Genomic DNA, 19,900 nt, shown 5'->3' with positions numbered 1-19,900 from the left:
GAATTAGATATATCATGAGCAATCAGTATTCTAGCAATCAATATTCTGTGATTATGGGACTCATTTTTGAAACAGGAACACATTCAAAAAATGGCACAAAGTGGCATTTGGACATTTTACTCTGATACAGACAGCGTCAGAGCAGAGACTTTCACCAGCACCTCCTTCTGCACTAGGGTTGAGGGGCAGCACAACTGACGGGGTAGAGGTGGAAAGAAGATTCATAGGGTGGAGTTTGGTGGGGAATGAAGAGAGGATTCTGGGAGAGCCAAATAGGTGAGGACAAGAAGAGAGGAGATATCAGGGAGGTTGGTGGGAGAGACGTTCTGGCAGTACAGAGATGAAAAAGGGAGAGACAGGGGGGGAAAGGAGGGTGTCTGTAACTCTCCTCTCCTCCATCTTTTCCCCTTCATTTCTCAGTGCTTCCTCCCTCCACACCTTAACTCTCCCTCTCCTCACTCAATCCCACCTCCCTCTCTCCCATTCTCAATCTCAATTCTCACCAATCGATTAATTCCCTTTTTCCTCACTCAAAATCCATCCAGCCACATAGAAAAGGGCAGAAAACTAACTTGTACCTGCTCAGGGCGTCCTTCACATCCTAAAGGGAAATGAGAAAGAGAATATTTCTAGTTAGATTTCACAGTTTATGAGAACACGTTATACGTTAGCATACTCTACTCACAACTCTGCTCAATCACATAACAGCTACAAAATTTTGATGCCATTTCTATGATTAGTATCCAAAAATCTATAAGAAACAACCAGTCTCATTAGGGAAACAAAAATCATGTTGTCCAGTAAATCAGCCTGTTTCAACCTACCATTTTTCTCCTAAGTTGTAGAGAAATTGATACTTGGGCAACTTTTCAAGTATTTAGATAAAACACAGGTCCTTCATGCCAATCAATCAGACTTTTGGATGGGGCACAGTACTGAAACCTCCTTGGTGGCTCTGATCCGTGATCTGCATGTAGACATTCTCAAGGGCCTGGTTTGGGCAGAGGTGGAGTTGTGAACCATTGGGTGAAAAGGTATCAAAAGTGGGGTAAGTGACTTATTTCTAACAGAGGGATATCAACTGTATAATCCTGCAAAATTTTAGCCTCAGGCATGGACTAACTACATCTTTAAAAAAATGAGATTCTGTAGAACATGGAAAACATCAACGTTGTGAAAAAGTTGCATAGTCCCTCTCTACTGACCCTACAGTATACAAAACTTTCGAAAATGAAAATTGCCCAATTTAATCCTCCAAACATTTATAGCCTTCATGTCAGACTGACAGTGGTCGGGACCCCCGGGCAGTAAGGGTCATCAGGGCACCCCCAGCCACTGCTCCCACTACCTCCCTCATGCACTTCACAGCCCCCCCCCCCCCACCGCAGCGATTGCTGCCCCCTCCCACACACTAGAGTCCCTCACGTGTCACCTAGATCAGATTTTAGATAGTGCTGGGGAACCGGTTGTCTTGGCACATATGAGTACCAATGACATAGGATAATGTGGGAGAGAGGTTCTGGAAGCCAAATTTAACCTCTTTGGTAGAAAGCTCAAGTCCAGAACCTCTAAAGTAGCATTTTCTGAAGTGCTACCCGTTCCACGCGCAGGGCCCAAGAGACAGGCAGAGCTCCAGAGTCTCAATGCGTGGATGAGACGATGGTGCAGGGAGGAGGGTTTTAGATTTGTTAGGTACTGGGCAACATTCTGGGGAAGGGGGAGCCTATTCCGATAGGATGGGCTCCACCTTAACCAGGGTGGGACCAGGCTGCTGGCATCGGCATGAAACAAAACAAATCTTGGAATCTCTATGGATTGAAATTCCATGTGTAAAGGGATAAGGATAGTGATAGGAGTGTACTACCGTCTGCCTGGCCAGGATGAACAGACGGATGCAGAAATGTGAAAGGAAATTAGGGACGCAAACAAACTGGGCAACACAATAATAATGGGTGATTTCAATTACCCCAATATTGACTGGGTAAATGTAACATCAGGGCATGCTAGGGAGGTAAGATTCCTTGAGGAAATCAGGGACTGTAGAGGAGCCGACCAAGAGAAGAAAAAATTCTAGACCTAGTCCTTAGTGGAGCGCATGATCTGGTGCAGGAGGTAATGATAACAGTGATCTTAATATGATCAGATTTGATATTAACTTTGGAGTAAGTATACACAGGAAATCAAAAAATACCATCCTGGAAGCCCAGGCCAAATATTTATTTATTTATTAGGATTTATTTACCGCCTTTTTGAAGGAATTCACTCAAAGCGGTGTACAGTAAGAATAGATCAAACATGAGCAGGAAACCGGCCAAAGAGTCGGTTGGGCCGCTGGACGAAAATGGTGTTAAAGGAGGACAAAGCCGTAGCAGAGAAATTAAATGAATTCTTTGCTTCGGTCTTCACCGAGGAGGATTTGGGGGGGACACCGGTGCCGGAAAGAATATTTGAAGCGGGGGAGTCGGAGAAACTAAACAAATTCTCTGTAACCTTGGAGGATGTAATGGGTCAGTTCAGCAAGCTGAAGAGTAGTAAATCACCGGGACCTGATGGTATTCATCCCAGAGTATTAATAGAACTAAAAAATGAACTTGCGGAGCTACTGTTAGAAATATGCAATCTGTCCCTAAAATCGAGTGTAGTACCGGAAGACTGGAGGGTAGCCAATGTTACTTCGATTTTTAAGAAGGGTTCCAGAGGAGATCCGGGAAATTATAGACCGGTGAGTCTGACGTCGGTGCCGGGCAAGATGGTGGAGGCTATTATTAAGAATAAAATTGCAGAGCATATACAAAAACATGGACTGATGAGACAAAGTCAGCACGGATTTAGTGAAGGGAAGTCTTGCCTCACCAATCTAATGCATTTTTTTGAGGGGGTAAGCAAACATGTGGACAATGGGGAGCCGGTTGATATTGTATATCTGGATTTTCAGAAGGCGTTTGACAAAGTGCCGCACGAAAGACTCCTGAAGAAATTGCAGAGTCATGGAATCGGAGGTAGGGTATTATTATGGATTAAGAACTGGTTGAAAGATAGGAAGCAGAGAGTAGGATTGCGTGGCCAGTATTCTCAGTGGAGGAGGGTAGTTAGTGGGTCCCGCAGGGGTCTGTGCTGGGTCCGTTGCTTTTTAATGTATTTATAAATGACCTAGAGATGGGAATAACTAGTGAGGTAATTAAATTCGCCGATGACACAAAATTATTCAGGGTCGTCAAGTCGCAGGAGGAATGTGAACGATTACAGGAGGACCTTGCGAGACTGGGAGATTGGACGTGCAAGTGGCAGATGAAGTTCAATGTTGACAAGTGCAAAGTGATGCATGTGGGTAAGAGGAACCCGAATTATAGCTACATCTTGCAAGGTTCCGCGTTAGGAGTTACGGATCAAGAAAGGGATCTGGGTGTCGTCGTCGATGATACGCTGAAACCTTCTGCTCAGTGTGCTGCTGCGGCTAGGAAAGCGAATAGAATGTTGGGTGTTATTAGGAAGGGTATGGAGTCCAGGTGTGCGGATGTTATAATGCCGTTGTATCGCTCCATGGTGCGACCGCACCTGGAGTATTGTGTTCAGTACTGGTCTCCGTATCTCAAAAAAGATATAGTAGAATTGGAAAAGGTACAGCGAAGGGCGACGAAAATGATAGTGGGGATGGGACGACTTTCCTATGAAGAGAGGCTGAGAAGGCTAGGGCTTTTTAGCTTGGAGAAGAGACGGCTGAGGGGAGATATGATAGAAGTGTATAAAATAATGAGTGGAATGGATCGGGTGGATGTGAAGCGACTGTTCACGCTATCCAAAAATACTAGTACTAGAGGGCATGAGTTGAAGCTACAGTGTGGTAAATTTAAAACGAATCGGAGAAAATTTTTCTTCACCCAACGTGTAATTAGACTCTGGAATTCGTTGCCGGAGAACGTGGTACGGGCGGTTAGCTTGACGGAGTTTAAAAAGGGGTTAGATAGATTCCTAAAGGACAAGTCCATAGACCGCTATTAAATGGACTTGGAAAAATTCCGCATTTTTAGGTATAACTTGTCTGGAATGTTTTTACGTTGGGGGAGCGTGCCAGGTGCCCTTGACCTGGATTGGCCACTGTCGGTGACAGGATGCTGGGCTAGATGGACCTTTGGTCTTTCCCAGTATGGCACTACTTATGTACTTATGTACTTATGAGCAATAGACAATTACAGCAGTGAAAATATTCCAAAAAAACAATACAAAGTATGGCATGGCACACTATTTACAATGTCAACACAATACGTAATAGAACATTATAATTGATAGCGAAGGGTAAAGCAAAGATGTAACATATATATATAAGTAAGAAAGTAGGAAGAGTTAGAAAGTAAGGTGATTGATTTAAAGAAAGTTGCACATGAGGTCAGAGAAATGGTTAAATATTATCTCAGCTAGGGTAGGAGTGGAGAAACATGTCCTGCTACAGTATGTGCAGCCTGAGTCAATCCTTGTGTGTGTGAGTGAGACCAACAAGTTAGTTACTTCTTCCATTAAAGGCTTGGTTGAAGAGCCAAGCTTTCACCTGCTTCCTGAAGTAGAGGTAGTCTTGTATTAAGCGGAGCCTTTCAGGCAATGCATTCCAGAGTGTGGGGGCTACTCCGGAGAAGGCTCGCTTGTGGGTATCACATCGTGTAATGTCTTTTGGAGAGAGTGTAGTTAGTGAAAGTCCTTGGGAGGACCTTAGTCCTTGGCTGTGTGTGGAGGATCATCCTATTTTTCAGGTACTCAGGGCCATTTCCTTTCAGGGCCTTGAAGATCAGACATAGAGTTTTAAATTTAGCCTTGTATTGTACTGGTAGCCAATGAAGTTTTTGGTCACGTCGCTTGCAACCTTCTATGAGCCTTGCTGCTGCATCCTGAAACAACTGGAGCTGGTGCAGGCCCTTTGTAGTCAGACCATTGTATAGTGCATTGTAGTAATCCAGTCTTGATGTTATCATGGCATGTACAACTGGGATAAGATTTACCTTCTCGATGTAAGGAGAGAGGCAGCATAGCTGTCTCAAACGGAAGCATCTCTTGCAGGTTGCTTGGATTTGGGGAATCAGAGTAAATGTCGAATCTAACTGTATTCCAAGGTTCCTGACTTGTGATTTGAGGGGGCGTTCATACTTCCCAAAAGAGATTTTGATGTCAGGTATGTATCCACTTGTGTTAAGAGACCCAGAGAAGCTCGGTTTTACTTGGGTTCAGGCAAAGTTTGTTGTGTTTAGCCCATTCTTGAATTGATGTTAGACAGGTGATCAGTTTTTTCAAGGCTGTAGGAAAGTCATGTTCAATGGGTATGAATAGCTGCATATCATCCGCATAGATGTAGAACTGAGTGTCCATTGACCGAATCAGCTCAGCTAGTGGTTTTAGATAGATATTGAACAGAATAGGTGACAGTATCGATCCTTGTGGTACCCCGCAGGTCAGTGTCCATGGTGGTGATGAGTTGCTGCCAAACATTATGGATTGTTGCCTGTCTGATAGGTAGGATCTGAACCAGGCAAGTACTGTTCAATTGATACCTGTTTCTGTCAGTCGTGATAGGGAGGATGAAGGTTAAAAAGAAAAAAATCATGTTCCACAAACCTTTTCAGCTCTGCAAAGTCCCAAATTGGATTAATATAGCTTCCTTTTTCAATTCAGTTGTATTTTCTTTAACAACTACAAAATCTTTGATTGACCCATGTTCAGCTGCAGTTATTAGGCGGTTGGAATCAGTGGTAGCTCCAACATTGTCCTTGATTGTGGAGAAATCGTTATCTTCTGGAGTGGTACCAGGGAAATGTAAGCTTTCTACAGTTAAACCACTATTAAAGGGTGATCATTTAGACAAATCACTGTGGTTCCCATAATATTAAAGGTAATTGAATAAATTCTTTTTCGACAATTGAAGGAATGTGTACAGTTGACTCAATGTTTGGATGATTATCAATATGGTTTTAGGGAAAGCCATATTATTGAAACTTTATTATTGTCCTCCTTAAATGTATTAAAACAAGGGATTGATGAAGGCCATACATTTTGCCTTGTCTCTTTGGATGTGTCCTCTGTGTTCAATACAGTTGATATTGATCTTTTGTTATCGAAACCTAAAGAAATCAGGATTGGAGGAGCAGTGTGGAATTGGTTTTCTTCCTTTTTGAAGGGTCGTCAGATGCAAGTCATTAGCAAGGAAGAGGTATCTAAAATGAAGCCAGATACTAAGGGAGTGCCACAAGGCTCTGCACTTTCTGCCTTATTATTTAACATGGCTTCATTGGGTAAAATTTTCAGGAATGTAGAGTACAGGATTCATGCTGATGATGTACACTTCTTTTTTCCAGTTCAAGGAGGATACACAGAATTGATTGAACGATTTATTGAGTGATTGTATGTCTGCTGTACAGAAATGGATGGGTTTGAATAGATTAGTCTTAAATTTTGGTAAAACAGAATTGATGTTGTTTGTAGGAAAGGATGTAGCTTTTCTACAATGGCGGTCTATGCATTTGGGTGATTCTGTGTTACCAGTGCAGGAATGTATTCACATGTTGGGTATTATTTTGGATCCTTTATAGTTCATGAATGCTCAAGTATTGCAGGTAGTTTAAGTCAGCTTTTTTTCAGCTTCATTTGTTAACAAAGTTACGGCCTATGTTGCCACAGTGCGATGTTCGATCTGTGGTACAAAGTTTAGTGATATCATGTATCGATTTCTGCAATGCGTTGTATTTGGGTTTATCGAAATCAAAGATAGAAGACTACAGGTGATACAAAATGCTTCTGCCCGATTGTTTGCAGGTGTGTCTAGGTTTGAGCATATACAGTGGGGGAAATAAGTATTTGATCCCTTGCTGATTTTGTAAGTTTGACCACTGACAAAGACATGAGCAGCCCATAATTGAAGGGTAGGTTATTGGTAACAGTGAGAGATAGCACATCACAAATTAAATCCGGAAAATCACATTGTGGAAATTATATGAATTTATTTGCATTCTGCAGAGGGAAATAAGTATTTGATCCCCCACCAACCAGTAAGAGATCTGGCCCCTACAGACCAGGTAGATGCTCCAAATCAACTCGTTACCTGCATGACAGACAGCTGTCGGCAATGGTCACCTGTATGAAAGACACCTGTCCACAGACTCAGTGAATCAGTCAGACTCTAACCTCTACAAAATGGCCAAGAGCAAGGAGCTGTCTAAGGATGTCAGGGACAAGATCATACACCTGCACAAGGCTGGAATGGGCTACAAAACCATCAGTAAGACGCTGGGCGAGAAGGAGACAACTGTTGGTGCCATAGTAAGAAAATGGAAGAAGTACAAAATGACTGTCAATCGACAAAGATCTGGGGCTCCACGCAAAATCTCACCTCGTGGGGTATCCTTGATCATGAGGAAGGTTAGAAATCAGCCTACAACTACAAGGGGGGAACTTGTCAATGATCTCAAGGCAGCTGGGACCACTGTCACCACGAAAACCATTGGTAACACATTACGACATAACGGATTGCAATCCTGCAGTGCCCGCAAGGTCCCCCTGCTCCGGAAGGCACATGTGACGGCCCGTCTGAAGTTTGCCAGTGAACACCTGGATGATGCCGAGAGTGATTGGGAGAAGGTACTGTGGTCAGATGAGACAAAAATTGAGCTCTTTGGCATGAACTCAACTCGCCGTGTTTGGAGGAAGAGAAATGCTGCCTATGACCCAAAGAACACCGTCCCCACTGTCAAGCATGGAGGTGGAAATGTTATGTTTTGGGGGTGTTTCTCTGCTAAGGGCACAGGACTACTTCACCGCATCAATGGGAGAATGGATGGGGCCATGTACCGTACAATTCTGAGTGACAACCTCCTTCCCTCCGCCAGGGCCTTAAAAATGGGTCGTGGCTGGGTCTTCCAGCACGACAATGACCCAAAACATACAGCCAAGGCAACAAAGGAGTGGCTCAGGAAGAAGCACATTAGGGTCATGGAGTGGCCTAGCCAGTCACCAGACCTTAATCCCATTGAAAACTTATGGAGGGAGCTGAAGCTGCGAGTTGCCAAGAGACAGCCCAGAACTCTTAATGATTTAGAGATGATCTGCAAAGAGGAGTGGACCAAAATTCCTCCTGACATGTGTGCAAACCTCATCATCAACTACAGAAGACTTCTGACCGCTGTGCTTGCCAACAAGGGTTTTGCCACCAAGTATTAGGTCTTGTTTGCCAGAGGGATTAAATACTTATTTCCCTCTGCAGAATGCAAATAAATTCATATACTTTCCACAATGTGATTTTCCGGATTTAATTTGTGATGTGCTATCTCTCACTGTTACCAATAACCTACCCTTCAATTATGGGCTGCTCATGTCTTTGTCAGTGGGCAAACTTACAAAATCAGCAAGGGATCAAATACTTATTTCCCCCACTGTATCTCCCATTTAACGCTCTTTGCACTGGTTGCCAATTCACGCTTGGGTACAGTATAAGATGGTACAACTGGTACACAAAGCACTGTACTCTGATTGTATTCCTCGATACCTTAATGATGTAATTCAGAAATATCGACCCGTTCAATCTTTTCGGTCTAAAAATTTGAAGTTTTTGATGAATGATAAGCTGCAAATGGTGGTATATGCCAGCACAAGGAACACTGCATTCTCAATAGCAGGTCCGCAAATCTGAAACAATTTACAAGGCTACTTGAGACTAAGTAGTAGGGCTCAATTCAGTAAGTAAGTAAGTAAGTCACTTCACTGGCTTCCGATCAGGTACTGCATACAGTTCAAGCTTCTCCTACTAACCTACAAATGCACTCGATCTGCAGCCCCTCCTTACCTCTCTACCCTCATCTCCCCTTACGTTCCTACCTGTAACCTCCGCTCTCAAGACAAATCCCTCCTCTCAGTACCCTTCTCCACCACCGCCAACTCCAGGCTCCGCCCTTTCTGCCTCGCCTCACCCCATGCTTGGAATAAACTCCCTGAGCCCATATGCCAGGCCCCCTCCCTGCCCATCTTCAAATCCTATCTCAAAGCCCACCTCTTCAATGTCACTACACCTCTATTCAGGAAATCTTGACTGCCCCAACTTGACATTTCGTCCTTTAGATTGTAAGCTCCTTCGAGCAGGGACTGTCCTTCTTTGTTAAACTGTACAGCGCTGCGTAACTATAGTAGCGTTCTAGAAATGTTAAGTAGTAGTAGTAGTAAGTAAGTAGATGAAGACATATTTGAACATGAATGGGATTGATCTTCTCTGTTACTTTTTGAATTCTGTATACTCTAGTCCCTGTTATTGTCTTTTTGTTTTTTATTATGTATGTTGATTTGTGATCCGCCTAGTTGTAGGCGGACAAGAAATTTTTAAATAAATAAATAAAAATCCAGGAGAGGAGACTACAGCAGTTCCCCTGGGGAATGCCAGAAGGATTGTGGTTTTCACAGACTTGTATTCAAAGTTGAAAAGTTCACACAGTTGGAAGTTCCCGTTTTGCATTGAGTTTGCATGAATTGCTGACTCCAGAGTGATCATTGAAATTAAAGGAGTATAACATATCAATTAAGATTGCCAATTTCACAGCCAGCCTTGTTCTCCACAGTTTAAGTAGAATTGTGTTTTGGGGTTTCCTGGGAGAGAAGAGAGTCATCCCACCTGCTAACCCTTCTTTCCCAGGTGGAGGCAGAGTGTCAGGACAGTGAGGGTCTGATGGAGACTGCTCTTGGGAGACTCCAAACGGGTCAGTCTCTGAACCCAGAAGCACCCAGGACATGGGCATTACATAAAATTCTGCAGGCCTTCAAAGATTGAACTACACTTGTGGAATACAGATTCAAGCACTGCGCCCTGTAAAAGTCCGCACTAACGGACATAGTAAAGCAGGGCAAAACTGTGAACCTGGGTAAAGGGCTGCTGAGTCACCAAGGTGGATGTTCCCGTGCCAGCCAAGGAGGAGGAGGATAGAGTGCTTCAGTGATAGCATGCTGCAGATACCTGGGAGCAATCTGCCATTGGACAGCTAGGGCATGTGTCGTCATTTGTACAAGCTAAGAGGTGGGGAGCAAGCACGCGAGTGGAATGTGTGGCAATGCCCTATAAAGTGAGTGGAGGGTCAGTGAAGATGGGTGGAAGAGGGTAGACCAGGAAAGAAGAAGAGTGGGAATGATGGCTCACCGATTGCGACTTGGTCCTGATACCGGATCAAAGTGAGATGTGGGCTCGGATACGGAGCTGGCCGGCAAGCTGAGTTGGGTCTAATAGTGTTCCATGGAAAGACCCTGAAGAGGGGATGGAGACATTGACTGAGATGGATTCTGTGGACAATGACCCGGTTCGACACTAGGCTGAAGAGGTGGCTCCTGCTTTGAGAAAAGTGGGAGACTGAGAACCCATGGGGCCCCGCGGGAAGAACTGGGGGAGTGAGGGAGAGGAAGAGACTAGCAGCAGCCTCCCCTGGCCCTCCTCATCCAAGTCAGAAAGTATCCCTGAATCCCAGTTGAGTGTTATCTGTGGCCAAAGATGGCATTGGCAGCCCTCGAGAACAGAGGTGGTCCTACCCCAACAGGGAACCATCTTAATGGGGGTGAGGGTGAAGGGTAGCCTGATGTAGACAGTGCCCAAGGATCTGGAGATGGGTTTGCCCACACCCTGCACAATGTTGGAATATATTTGTCTGGCGACAGGGGAATTGAACTTAGAGATAACTGCTCATCTAATCTTGGAGTGGGTTGTGAGTAGCCCAGAAGTGGACCAGCTCATTCAGACCCTTCGGATCCGGGCTAATATCCCTGCTGATCAGGGAAGAGCAGGGTTGCAGCCTGAGTCCCTGAAAGGAAGCTTATTGGAGGATCCAGTGCCTGTGGAGTTGAGTAACAGTGTATGGATCGAGACTGAGAGAGCAGCAGGCAAGAGACTGCCTAACATGAGCAGACTGGATCATTACTTGAAGAAACCATATGTCCCCTTATATGGTACATGCCTGGTAGATGCTCAGTGAGAAGCGTGGGCCAAGGACGAAATCTACCACCAGATGAAACCTGATCCCATGTATCCGAAGGAGAGAAGTGATCCTGCCATGCAAGGGTTTATTCTTAATCAACATAACGATTGGACTGTGGGGTGACCTATTCAGCTGCACTATGGGACGTCGTGAATTCCTGCCATGGGTCTAAATATTACAGTGTCACCCTGAGACCAAGTGGTACGGTTGGGTTGGGACTACTGAGTTGGGACTCAGGTCCGAAAGTAGGAAAAAATGATGTTAAAACACTGAACAAACTAATGCTGAGTTGTCCAATTAAGAAATATGAAAAGCCAAGTAAAATAAATACTGTAGTTGGGCAATAGGTCCTGGTTATAGGAAAGATGTTTCATATGGTTGGAAAAATGTTATATTACTGGACGTTAAATGATGGGGTGGACCCAGGTCCAAGGTATTAAGTTGGTCAAAGGTATATTGTTTGTGATAAGCATTGGAAAAATGGATGTATATGAATATAATATGTTGCCCAATTATGATATATTGTTAAATAAAGGTTGGAAATGGCAGAAACGGGAAAAATGTTGATGAAAAAATGGTTGAATAAAAATAAAAGTTTATTATTATCAAGTAAAGTGTTCTCAGTTAGATGGTATAATATTTAAGAGATGTTATGAGGGTATCATTTTGGACTCTGGTGGACAGAGTATGATTGAGCAGGTTACCACTCTTGACTGACCCAGAATGTTCTGACCCATGATGTCTGGGGAAAAAAACAAGAAAAGAGTAAAATGGTAACCAGAATTCAGTTTGAACAGGTTGCCACCCTGTGGTTGTCTGGGTTTCCTGTTTATATTTGAAAGAGAAACTTAGTAATATGAGCACATAGTATATTCATTATGAGGATTGACGATGTTGAAATGATGTTATGTGTTGAATAAAACTGAATGATGTTATGTGGGGTTTATGTTGCTCCAGGTAAAGGGAGAACAAAACCTAGAGAAACCCCTTAAAGGCAAGGGATTGGTGGCTGGGGGGAGAGTGTAATCCCATTAGTTTGCAATTACTAGGAGAGTAAGTCCCTGTAGAGAGTCACTGGAGGGAATGACTGGGAGGTTTCTGGGTGGAAGGAAGCCCGGCCCAAGGAAATTAGTTTTGAAATAAAATGCAGAGAGAGAGAGTGCCCTTGTAGTGAAGAGTGATGGGGGGGGGGGGGGGGGGGGGGTTGGAAGATTAGAAGGAGATAGTGTTTGCCCTTTGGGGGGGGGGTTCTTTGGTTGCCTGATGATCTCCTACCACTGACCTGGAGGAGAAAAGAGGAATCGCAGTTGAGAGAAGTAGACCACTAGCTGTAAAGGAGAGTTGTGGCTCACCAAGGAAGTAACTGTGAGGGAGGAGAGCTATGGGTGGACAGTGGAGAGACCTAGCCTAGGAGCATGGGATGAGAGCCAGAGATTGCCCATCCAGGATCAGGGTGGTGCCAACGGAAAGGTTCATCCTGCAGGGAGGTCAGGCCACATATGGTCTAGACCTATACAACTGGGAGGAGCACAGTCCTTCTGAATCTGATTCTAGGGGATAGGCATGGACAGAAGCATTGTAAAAAAGTGTGTATAGTCCTGCTGAAGAGCATCTGTAAATAAATCCAGGAGAGGAGATACAGGAGTTCCCTTGGGGAATACCAGAAGGATTGTGGTTTTAGAAGACTTCCATTCAAAGTTGAAAAGTTCACACAGTTGGAAGTTCCTGTTTTGCAGAGTTGAAGAATAAACAGTTGAGTTTGCATGAACTGTTGACTCCCGAGTGCCTGTTGAACTTAAAAGAGTATAATGTATCTATTAAAATTGCCAATTTCGCAGCCAGCCTTGTTCTCCACATTTCACAGTAGACTTGTTTTGGGGGGTTTGCTGGAAGAGAAGAGGATCATCCCACCTGCTAACCCTTATTTTCCCAGGTGGAGGCACCGAGCACCAGGACAGTGAGGGTCCGAAGGCCCTGAACCCAGCAGTGCCCAGGACATTTGTAACCCCATGTTTGGTACCTTTTCACTCAGTGAGCCAAATATAGATCATTAAAAACACATGACTTGTGTGTAGAACATACACAGCAATTTACACCTTCTTTAGAGCAGGAGGATTTCACCATTTAAGCCCCATTAAATTATTTTAAAAGCTCTATTTCATCTGTCACAGTCCCAGGCTTTAAACAAACAGTCACAGACTCTGGAACAACGTGAGCCCTTGGCCTACTGTCGACGAGCGGCAGAAGGAGGCAAAACCCCTCAACTAGGACTGGACTGACAAGCTTGGATTGGCTGGAACCGGATGTTGGAACGGGCTTGGCTTGGCCGGACTGGAACCGGATTCTGGAACGGACTTGGCTTGGCCGGACTGGAACCGGATTCTGGAACAAACTTGGTGGGAACAGGATTCAGGATACTGGAACAGGATTCAGGATTCTCAAACAGGCTAGGCTGCAATGGAAGCTGAAAGCAAACAGGGAAGACACAAGAAGGAAGGGAACTGGAGCTGAAGACAAACATGGCAGACACAAGCAGGATACAAAGCTGACCCACACAGACAAACAACAGAACTATGGCGGAAGGCTGAACCTAGCACACAAACAGATTGAGAAGAACAGAAGCAGAAGTGCACACAGGCACCCTAAACAAGGAATCAAAACAGAAGTGCCCACGGGCACACAGGCTATGACTAAAGCAACAAGAAATCAAGACAGAAGTGCCCACAGGCACACAGACTATGAACAAGGCAACAAGAAATCAAGACAGAAGTGCCCACAGGCACACAGACTATGAACAAGGCAGAAGTGCCACACTGCACACAAACTAACCTGGAGACCTTTGGCATTGCAAAGGCCCTGAATGAAAGTCCACCACTTCCTTATAAAGGCCCTCACTAATGATGTCACAACTACAGGACAGAGGCAGGAAATACACTGAACACCAAAGTGAGGCTTGAAACACACAGGAAGTGGAAAACACTACAGGACAGAGGCAGGAAATACACTGAACAACAAAGTGAGGCTTGGAACACACAGCAAGTGGGAAAGAACAGACAGGAGCCAGCTAAAAAGATGACCATCTGGAAATAAGGTTAGTCAAAGAGGGGTCACGGCCACAATCGTGACACTCTGATGTGGTAAGTGCAGCTTTGAAAAATCAGCCCTCATTATTTTAAGATATTTTGATCTATAACTTGAATTCCCTGATTCCTCCTGGCAAATCTGTATCTTCCTTAGAAATATATTTGCTAATCTCACCTTCAGTAACTCGTTGGCTGGCTGCTGACTCTTCTCCTCTATTTCGGAGATCAGCTGCATGAGGGAGGAACTTTGCTTTTCTAGCTGGGTCACATTTTCCGTGATTATCTGGAGAATCTTCTTCTCTTCCTCCTCCAGTCTCGAGAGAAGGATCTGCTTCTTCTTATTCAGAAATTGGTGCAACTCTTCAAACTCGGACTCAACTATTTGTCTTTTCCTCTCTGTGTCACTCTGGATTAAACATGGAGAGAGAATTCTCAGTAACACTAGAGTGATTTTGTTGAACAGAGCTCTGGATTCAGGTCTTTCAATGAACAAGAAATCTCTTTTGTTGTCAACAGGGCCAGTACAAGTGTACTGAGCACCCTGTAATAATTGAGACATGTACCGTCTCCCACCCAAACCCATATTCCAGAGTTCCAGTGTCTCCATTACCCTCTTATAAATGGTGGCTCTGGTACCGCACTTCCTCATTTAACAGTGATGACTCCAGAATAGCCTTCATCCTCTCACCACCCACTCTTTTCCCAGCCTTCCTCTCTCACCATACTCAGAAGCATATCCCCCTTTCACAATCTCCTTCATCCCCTGCCCAGCAACTCCCTCTGCCTCTCTCCCCATGTGCAATGTACCCATCCCAGTACCACTGTTGTCCCCATATTGTTTCTAAGTGAGCAGAAGAGACGTCTCCCTCCTTTGCTATTCTTACCCCTTACCAAAAGCAGCCTCCATTTTTGAATTCTAGTCACCATTTTTGACTCCTATCAATTATACCCTCTCAAAATGTAATAGCTCCAAGATAAAAAGGAAGTAATAAGCCTCAGAATACTTTCCATATACCAAAAAAGGAATTTTTATCTATATCATGTGTGTCTGGGTGTCAACACTTATCTTAGTGGTGCAGATGCATCAAACGAACTTCCGACAGTGGGCAGTGTTTTGATAGACTCCGTCAGGGAAGAGTCTTGAAACAGACACTGAAAAATACTTCATTATGACTCAGTGTTGAAAGACTATTTACATTTTGAGTGTTTATAACTGATTTGATATCGTTGAGATCCTAACTCAACTCTTTTTAGTTTATTTATTACCATTTATTTTGTCTCTGCCACCCTCACTGTGAAAAAGTACTTCCTGATGTTGCTCCTAAGTTGAACACACTGTAACCTCAATTCATTTACTCTAGTTCTGATGAACTAAATAAGTTTACCTTAGAGGAAAGGAGGGAGAGAGGAGATATAATACAGACATTTTAATACTTGAAAGGTATTAATATACAAACAAATCTTTTCCAGAGACGGAGAAGTGGTAGACCCTTACCCACATCCTTATCACCTCTCGCCTAGACTACTGCAATTTGCTTCTCGCTGGTCTCCCGCTCAGCCATCTATCTCCTGTTCAATCTGTCCAAAACTCTGCTGCGCGTCTTATATTCCGCCAGAGTCGCTATACTCACGTTAGCCCTCTCCTGACCATTACAAACTGACCCTAACTCTAAAATGGTGGAAGAAGGGCTCAAACAGTACACCAGAACATACTACTTACACTACAAGAGGGCAAATCGATCCACAAATATTCTGGCAACAAATATATGACAACGAATGGACAACATGCACTGATTCCATACTTTATCTCAACCACTGGGATGGCAGATGCAACAGCGTACTAAACAAAATAGCACCCTTAAAAACAAAAATATCAAAAAGACAAAACACTATACCTTAGTTCAATGACGAACAAAAAAAAACTCAAAACCCAATCTAGAAAACTTGAACGAGTATGGAGAAAGACAAAAGATAAACACACACTCAATGCATGGAAACAAATACATAGAAAATACAAATACGCAATAAAACAAACCAAAAGGTCCTACTACAAAACCAAATAAGGACCGGACTACAAAGATATGAAGAAACTATTCCAACTCGTAAATAAGTTACTAGACGCCACCCCTATCACCACAACCAACACAGACATCCCTCCCGCAGACAAACTTGCTAACTACTTTATCGAAAAAATAATAAAACTACGCAGCACACCTCCTCATCACAATATCGACATCAAAATCTTCTTCTACGATCTGGACCCATCCTCCGAAGGATACCCAGCTGACTACATTTGGACATTTAATCTCCTCAGCACCGAATCAGTTACACAAGCGACTCACAGGATCGCCAAGACCCACTGCAAACTGGATACATGTCCCAGTCATCTACTCAAGTCTGCCCCAGACCGCTTCATAGCAGACCTTACATCCCATCTAAACTTCATGTTACAGCAAGGTCTCTTCCCTGAGGAACATGGTAACATCCTACTCACCCCAATACCAAAAGACGCCAAGAAAAGCACAAACGATATCACCAATTACCGCCCAGTTGCGGCTATCCCATTAGTAGTAAAAATGATGGCGAGCTTCATGACTAAACAGCTTACGGAATACCTGGACAAGTTCTCAATACTACATAATTCACAATCAGGATTCCGATCCCACCATAGCACTGTCCTAGTCACCCTCCTGGCCAAATTCAAGCAGGAGATTGCCATAGGCAAAAGCATACTCCTCCTCCAGTTCGACATGTCGAACACATTCGACATGGTAAACCACAGCATACTACTAAGAATACTAGGCCACTTCGGGATTGAAGGAAACGTACTTAACTGGATCAAAGGCTTTCTAACCACCAGAACTTATTAAGTAAAATCAAAGTCAAACATATCACCACCTTGGAAAGCAGTCTGTGGAGTACCTCACGGATCATCATTATCACCAATACTCTTCAACATGATGATGATTCCACTGGCACAGTCTTTATCCAACCGAGGCCTTAACCCATTCATTTATGCAGATGATGTTACAATATACATCCCCTTCAGACATGATCTGACAGAAATAACCAACAAAATCAATGATAGTCTGAACATCATGGACTCCTGAGCAAACTCATTCCAACTTAAACTGAATACCGAAAAAACACATTGCCTCATCCTCTCCTCTCCATATAACACATACAAACCCGCAACCATAAATACTCCAGGACACACCGTCCCTACCTCAGACAGTTTGAAAATACTCGGTGTCACACTCGATCGCAACCTTACCCTCGAGAGCCAAGTAAACTCAGTAACAAAGAAAATGTTCTATTCAATGTGGAAGCTCAAATGATTAAAACCTTTCTTCCCAAGAGCAACTTTTCGATACCTAATACAATCAATGGTCCTAAGCCATGCAGATTATTGCAATGAAATCTACGCGGGCTGCAAAGAACAACTCGTAAAAAAAACTCCAGACCGCCCAAAATACAGCAGTCAGACTGATATTCAGCAAAACACGCCTCGAAAGTGCCAACCCCCTCCGAGAAAAGTTGCATTGGCTCCCAATCAAAGAACGGATCATCGTCAAAATCTGCACCTTAGTCCACAAAATCATATACGGCGTAGTCCCAGAATACATGACAGAAAGACTTACCAATAAGAAACAAAGAGGGGCATAATCGAACGAAAACGTCTATCTCCATGGGCGTTTATCTCTGAGAACGGGTCCGTGAAGGGGCGGACCAAACCGTATTTTCGAAAAAAATAGACGTCCATGTTTTATTCGACAATTTGTGAGCTGGGCGTTTTTGCTTTTCAGCGATAATGGAAAATGAAAGCGCCTAGCTCAAAAACGAATAAATCCAAGGCATTTGTTCGTGAGAGGGGCCAGGATTCGTAGTGCACTGGTCCCCCTCACATGCCAGGACACCAACCGGGCACCCTAGGGGGCACTTTTACAAAAACAAAAAAAAAGGTAAAAGAGCTCCCAGGTGCATAGCACCCTTCCCTTGTGTGTTGAGCCCCCCCAATCCCCCTCAAAACCCACTGCCCACAAGTCTACACCATTACTATAGCCCTAAGGGGTGAAGGGGGGCACCTACATGTGGGTACAGTGGGTTTGGGGGGGTTGGACGACTAAGCATTAAGCAGCACAATTGTAACAGGTAGGGGGGGGATGGGCCTGGGTCCACCTGCCTGAAGGCCACTGCACCCCCTAACAACTGCTCCAGGGACCTGCATACTGCTGCCAGGGAGGTGGGTATAACATTTGAAGGTGAAAATAAAAAGTGAAACATCATTTTTTGTGGTGGGAGGGGGTTAGTGACCACTGGGGGAGTCAGGGGAGATCATCCCCGATTCCCTCTGGTGGTATTTTGGTCATTTAGGGCACTTTTAGGGCCTTATTCGTGAAAAAACAGGGTCCAGGAAAAGTGCCCTAAATTCTAGCTACAAACGCATACTTTTTTTCCATTATCGGTGAAAGGCGCCCATCTCTGTTCGGGTGATAACCATGCCCCAGTCCCGCCTTCACCACGCCTCCGACACACCCCTGTCAACTTTGTACGCTTCCGCGATGGAGTGCAATTGAAAACATCCAAGTTCGGCTTTCGATTATACTGTGTTATTCGTTTTTGTGAGATAAACGTCCATGTCCCGATTTAGGTCGGAACATGGGCGTTTTTCTCGTTCAATTATAAGCAGGAAAGTCAGATCATCAAGATCCTACCTAAACCTACACTACCCAAATTGCAAAGGACTGAAATACAAATCAACTTACGCAGCCGGCTTCTCCTACATAAGCGTACAAGTATGGAATGGGCTCCCAAAAGCTGTGAAAACAATCCACGACCACTTGAACTTCAGGAAATCACTAAAAACCAACCTCTTCAAAAAGGCCTACCCCAACGACCCCACATAACCCTCTTCACCTACCAACACAGAAGGACTATGATCGAATAGGACAACACGCAATCTTCATGCATTCCGACCCTCCACTTATACCTGAATCGGGACAATACTTTCCTGCCTACCTCTCGCTTTGCTTCCCCACACCAGAGACTCGTCCAGTTCTCACGACCATGCTACTGCTCCAATTCCTGCCCCCTAACAGGCCCTGGTGCACTCAGCCCTGCAGCCATCCTTCCTGGCACCACAACAGCCCCAAAGACCCCCACTCTACACTGCTGGACTGGATCAAGCCTGAGCCCAGTTCTCCTTTCCCATTTTGCAGCCCACAGCACACTACCTTTCTGCAAGAAATGCAATATTACAATTTTCCTTTGTTCCACATACGGATTCAGAATCTGCCTGTTCTCAGCGAATAAGGTAGCGATACTTATAATATGGAAACTATTTTTTGGTTCCTTATTGGCTGAAAACATACTATTAGTAACGAGGAGGATTGAATTCTATTATTCTTTTATTCGGGTGATTCAGGGGATTGATGTAGTGAAAGCAACAAAACCCCTGCAGAAACTGGATCAGAAAGAGACACAGACACTCACCCTCAGCTTTTCAGCTTTCTTCTCTTCAGTAGATTTAAACTTCTCCAGATCTTCCAGATTCTTTTTCACAGGCTTCAGGTGCATTTTAAGCTTTTCCTGTGAGTATTAAAGCATCCTTGATTAGCATGTGATTATTTTATAACCACAATTTCAGACTCAACAGTAAATGTGAGATGTTCCTTCCACTTTAGATCATTTCTTTAAGATAACTGAATTCTGAGAGGTTAAAATTCAAAGTGATATAACCAGTGCTTTTTTTGTGCCGGTACGCACCGGTACAGCATATGGGCACCTTTATTTCCGAAGGCCGGCAGCTCCCCTACATTCCGTTCTGCCCCCTACAAAATA

At 44.1% G+C, this 19,900-nt stretch overlaps 2 protein-coding genes across 6 annotated transcripts in view; both read right to left on the bottom strand.

Moving 5' to 3' along the window:
• The window catches only part of LOC115468254 (E3 ubiquitin-protein ligase TRIM39-like), an 872,633-nt gene that overhangs the window by 608,295 nt on the left and 244,438 nt on the right, over positions 1-19,900 (bottom strand). The gene's annotated exons all lie outside the window — the stretch shown is intronic.
• Positions 1-19,900, bottom strand: part of LOC115468247 (E3 ubiquitin-protein ligase TRIM39-like) — a 61,579-nt gene that overhangs the window by 30,981 nt on the left and 10,698 nt on the right. For 4 of the 5 annotated variants that reach the window (XM_030199788.1, XM_030199790.1, XM_030199787.1 and 1 more), the window contains exons 2-4: positions 19,553-19,648; positions 14,235-14,465; positions 579-601 (exon numbers count right to left, since the gene is read on the bottom strand). In XM_030199788.1, the coding sequence (XP_030055648.1) occupies positions 579-601; positions 14,235-14,465; positions 19,553-19,648 (350 nt within the window). The remainder of the gene's footprint in view (positions 1-578; positions 602-14,234; positions 14,466-19,552; positions 19,649-19,900) is intronic. The other variant, XM_030199791.1, reaches the window with a different exon arrangement.

Source organism: Microcaecilia unicolor, chromosome 4 (genome assembly GCF_901765095.1).
Source record: "Microcaecilia unicolor chromosome 4, aMicUni1.1, whole genome shotgun sequence".
In the NCBI taxonomy this organism is placed as follows: domain Eukaryota; kingdom Metazoa; phylum Chordata; class Amphibia; order Gymnophiona; family Siphonopidae; genus Microcaecilia; species Microcaecilia unicolor.
Note: the sequence above shows the minus strand (reverse complement) of the source record. Positions and strands in the feature narration are given on the sequence as shown.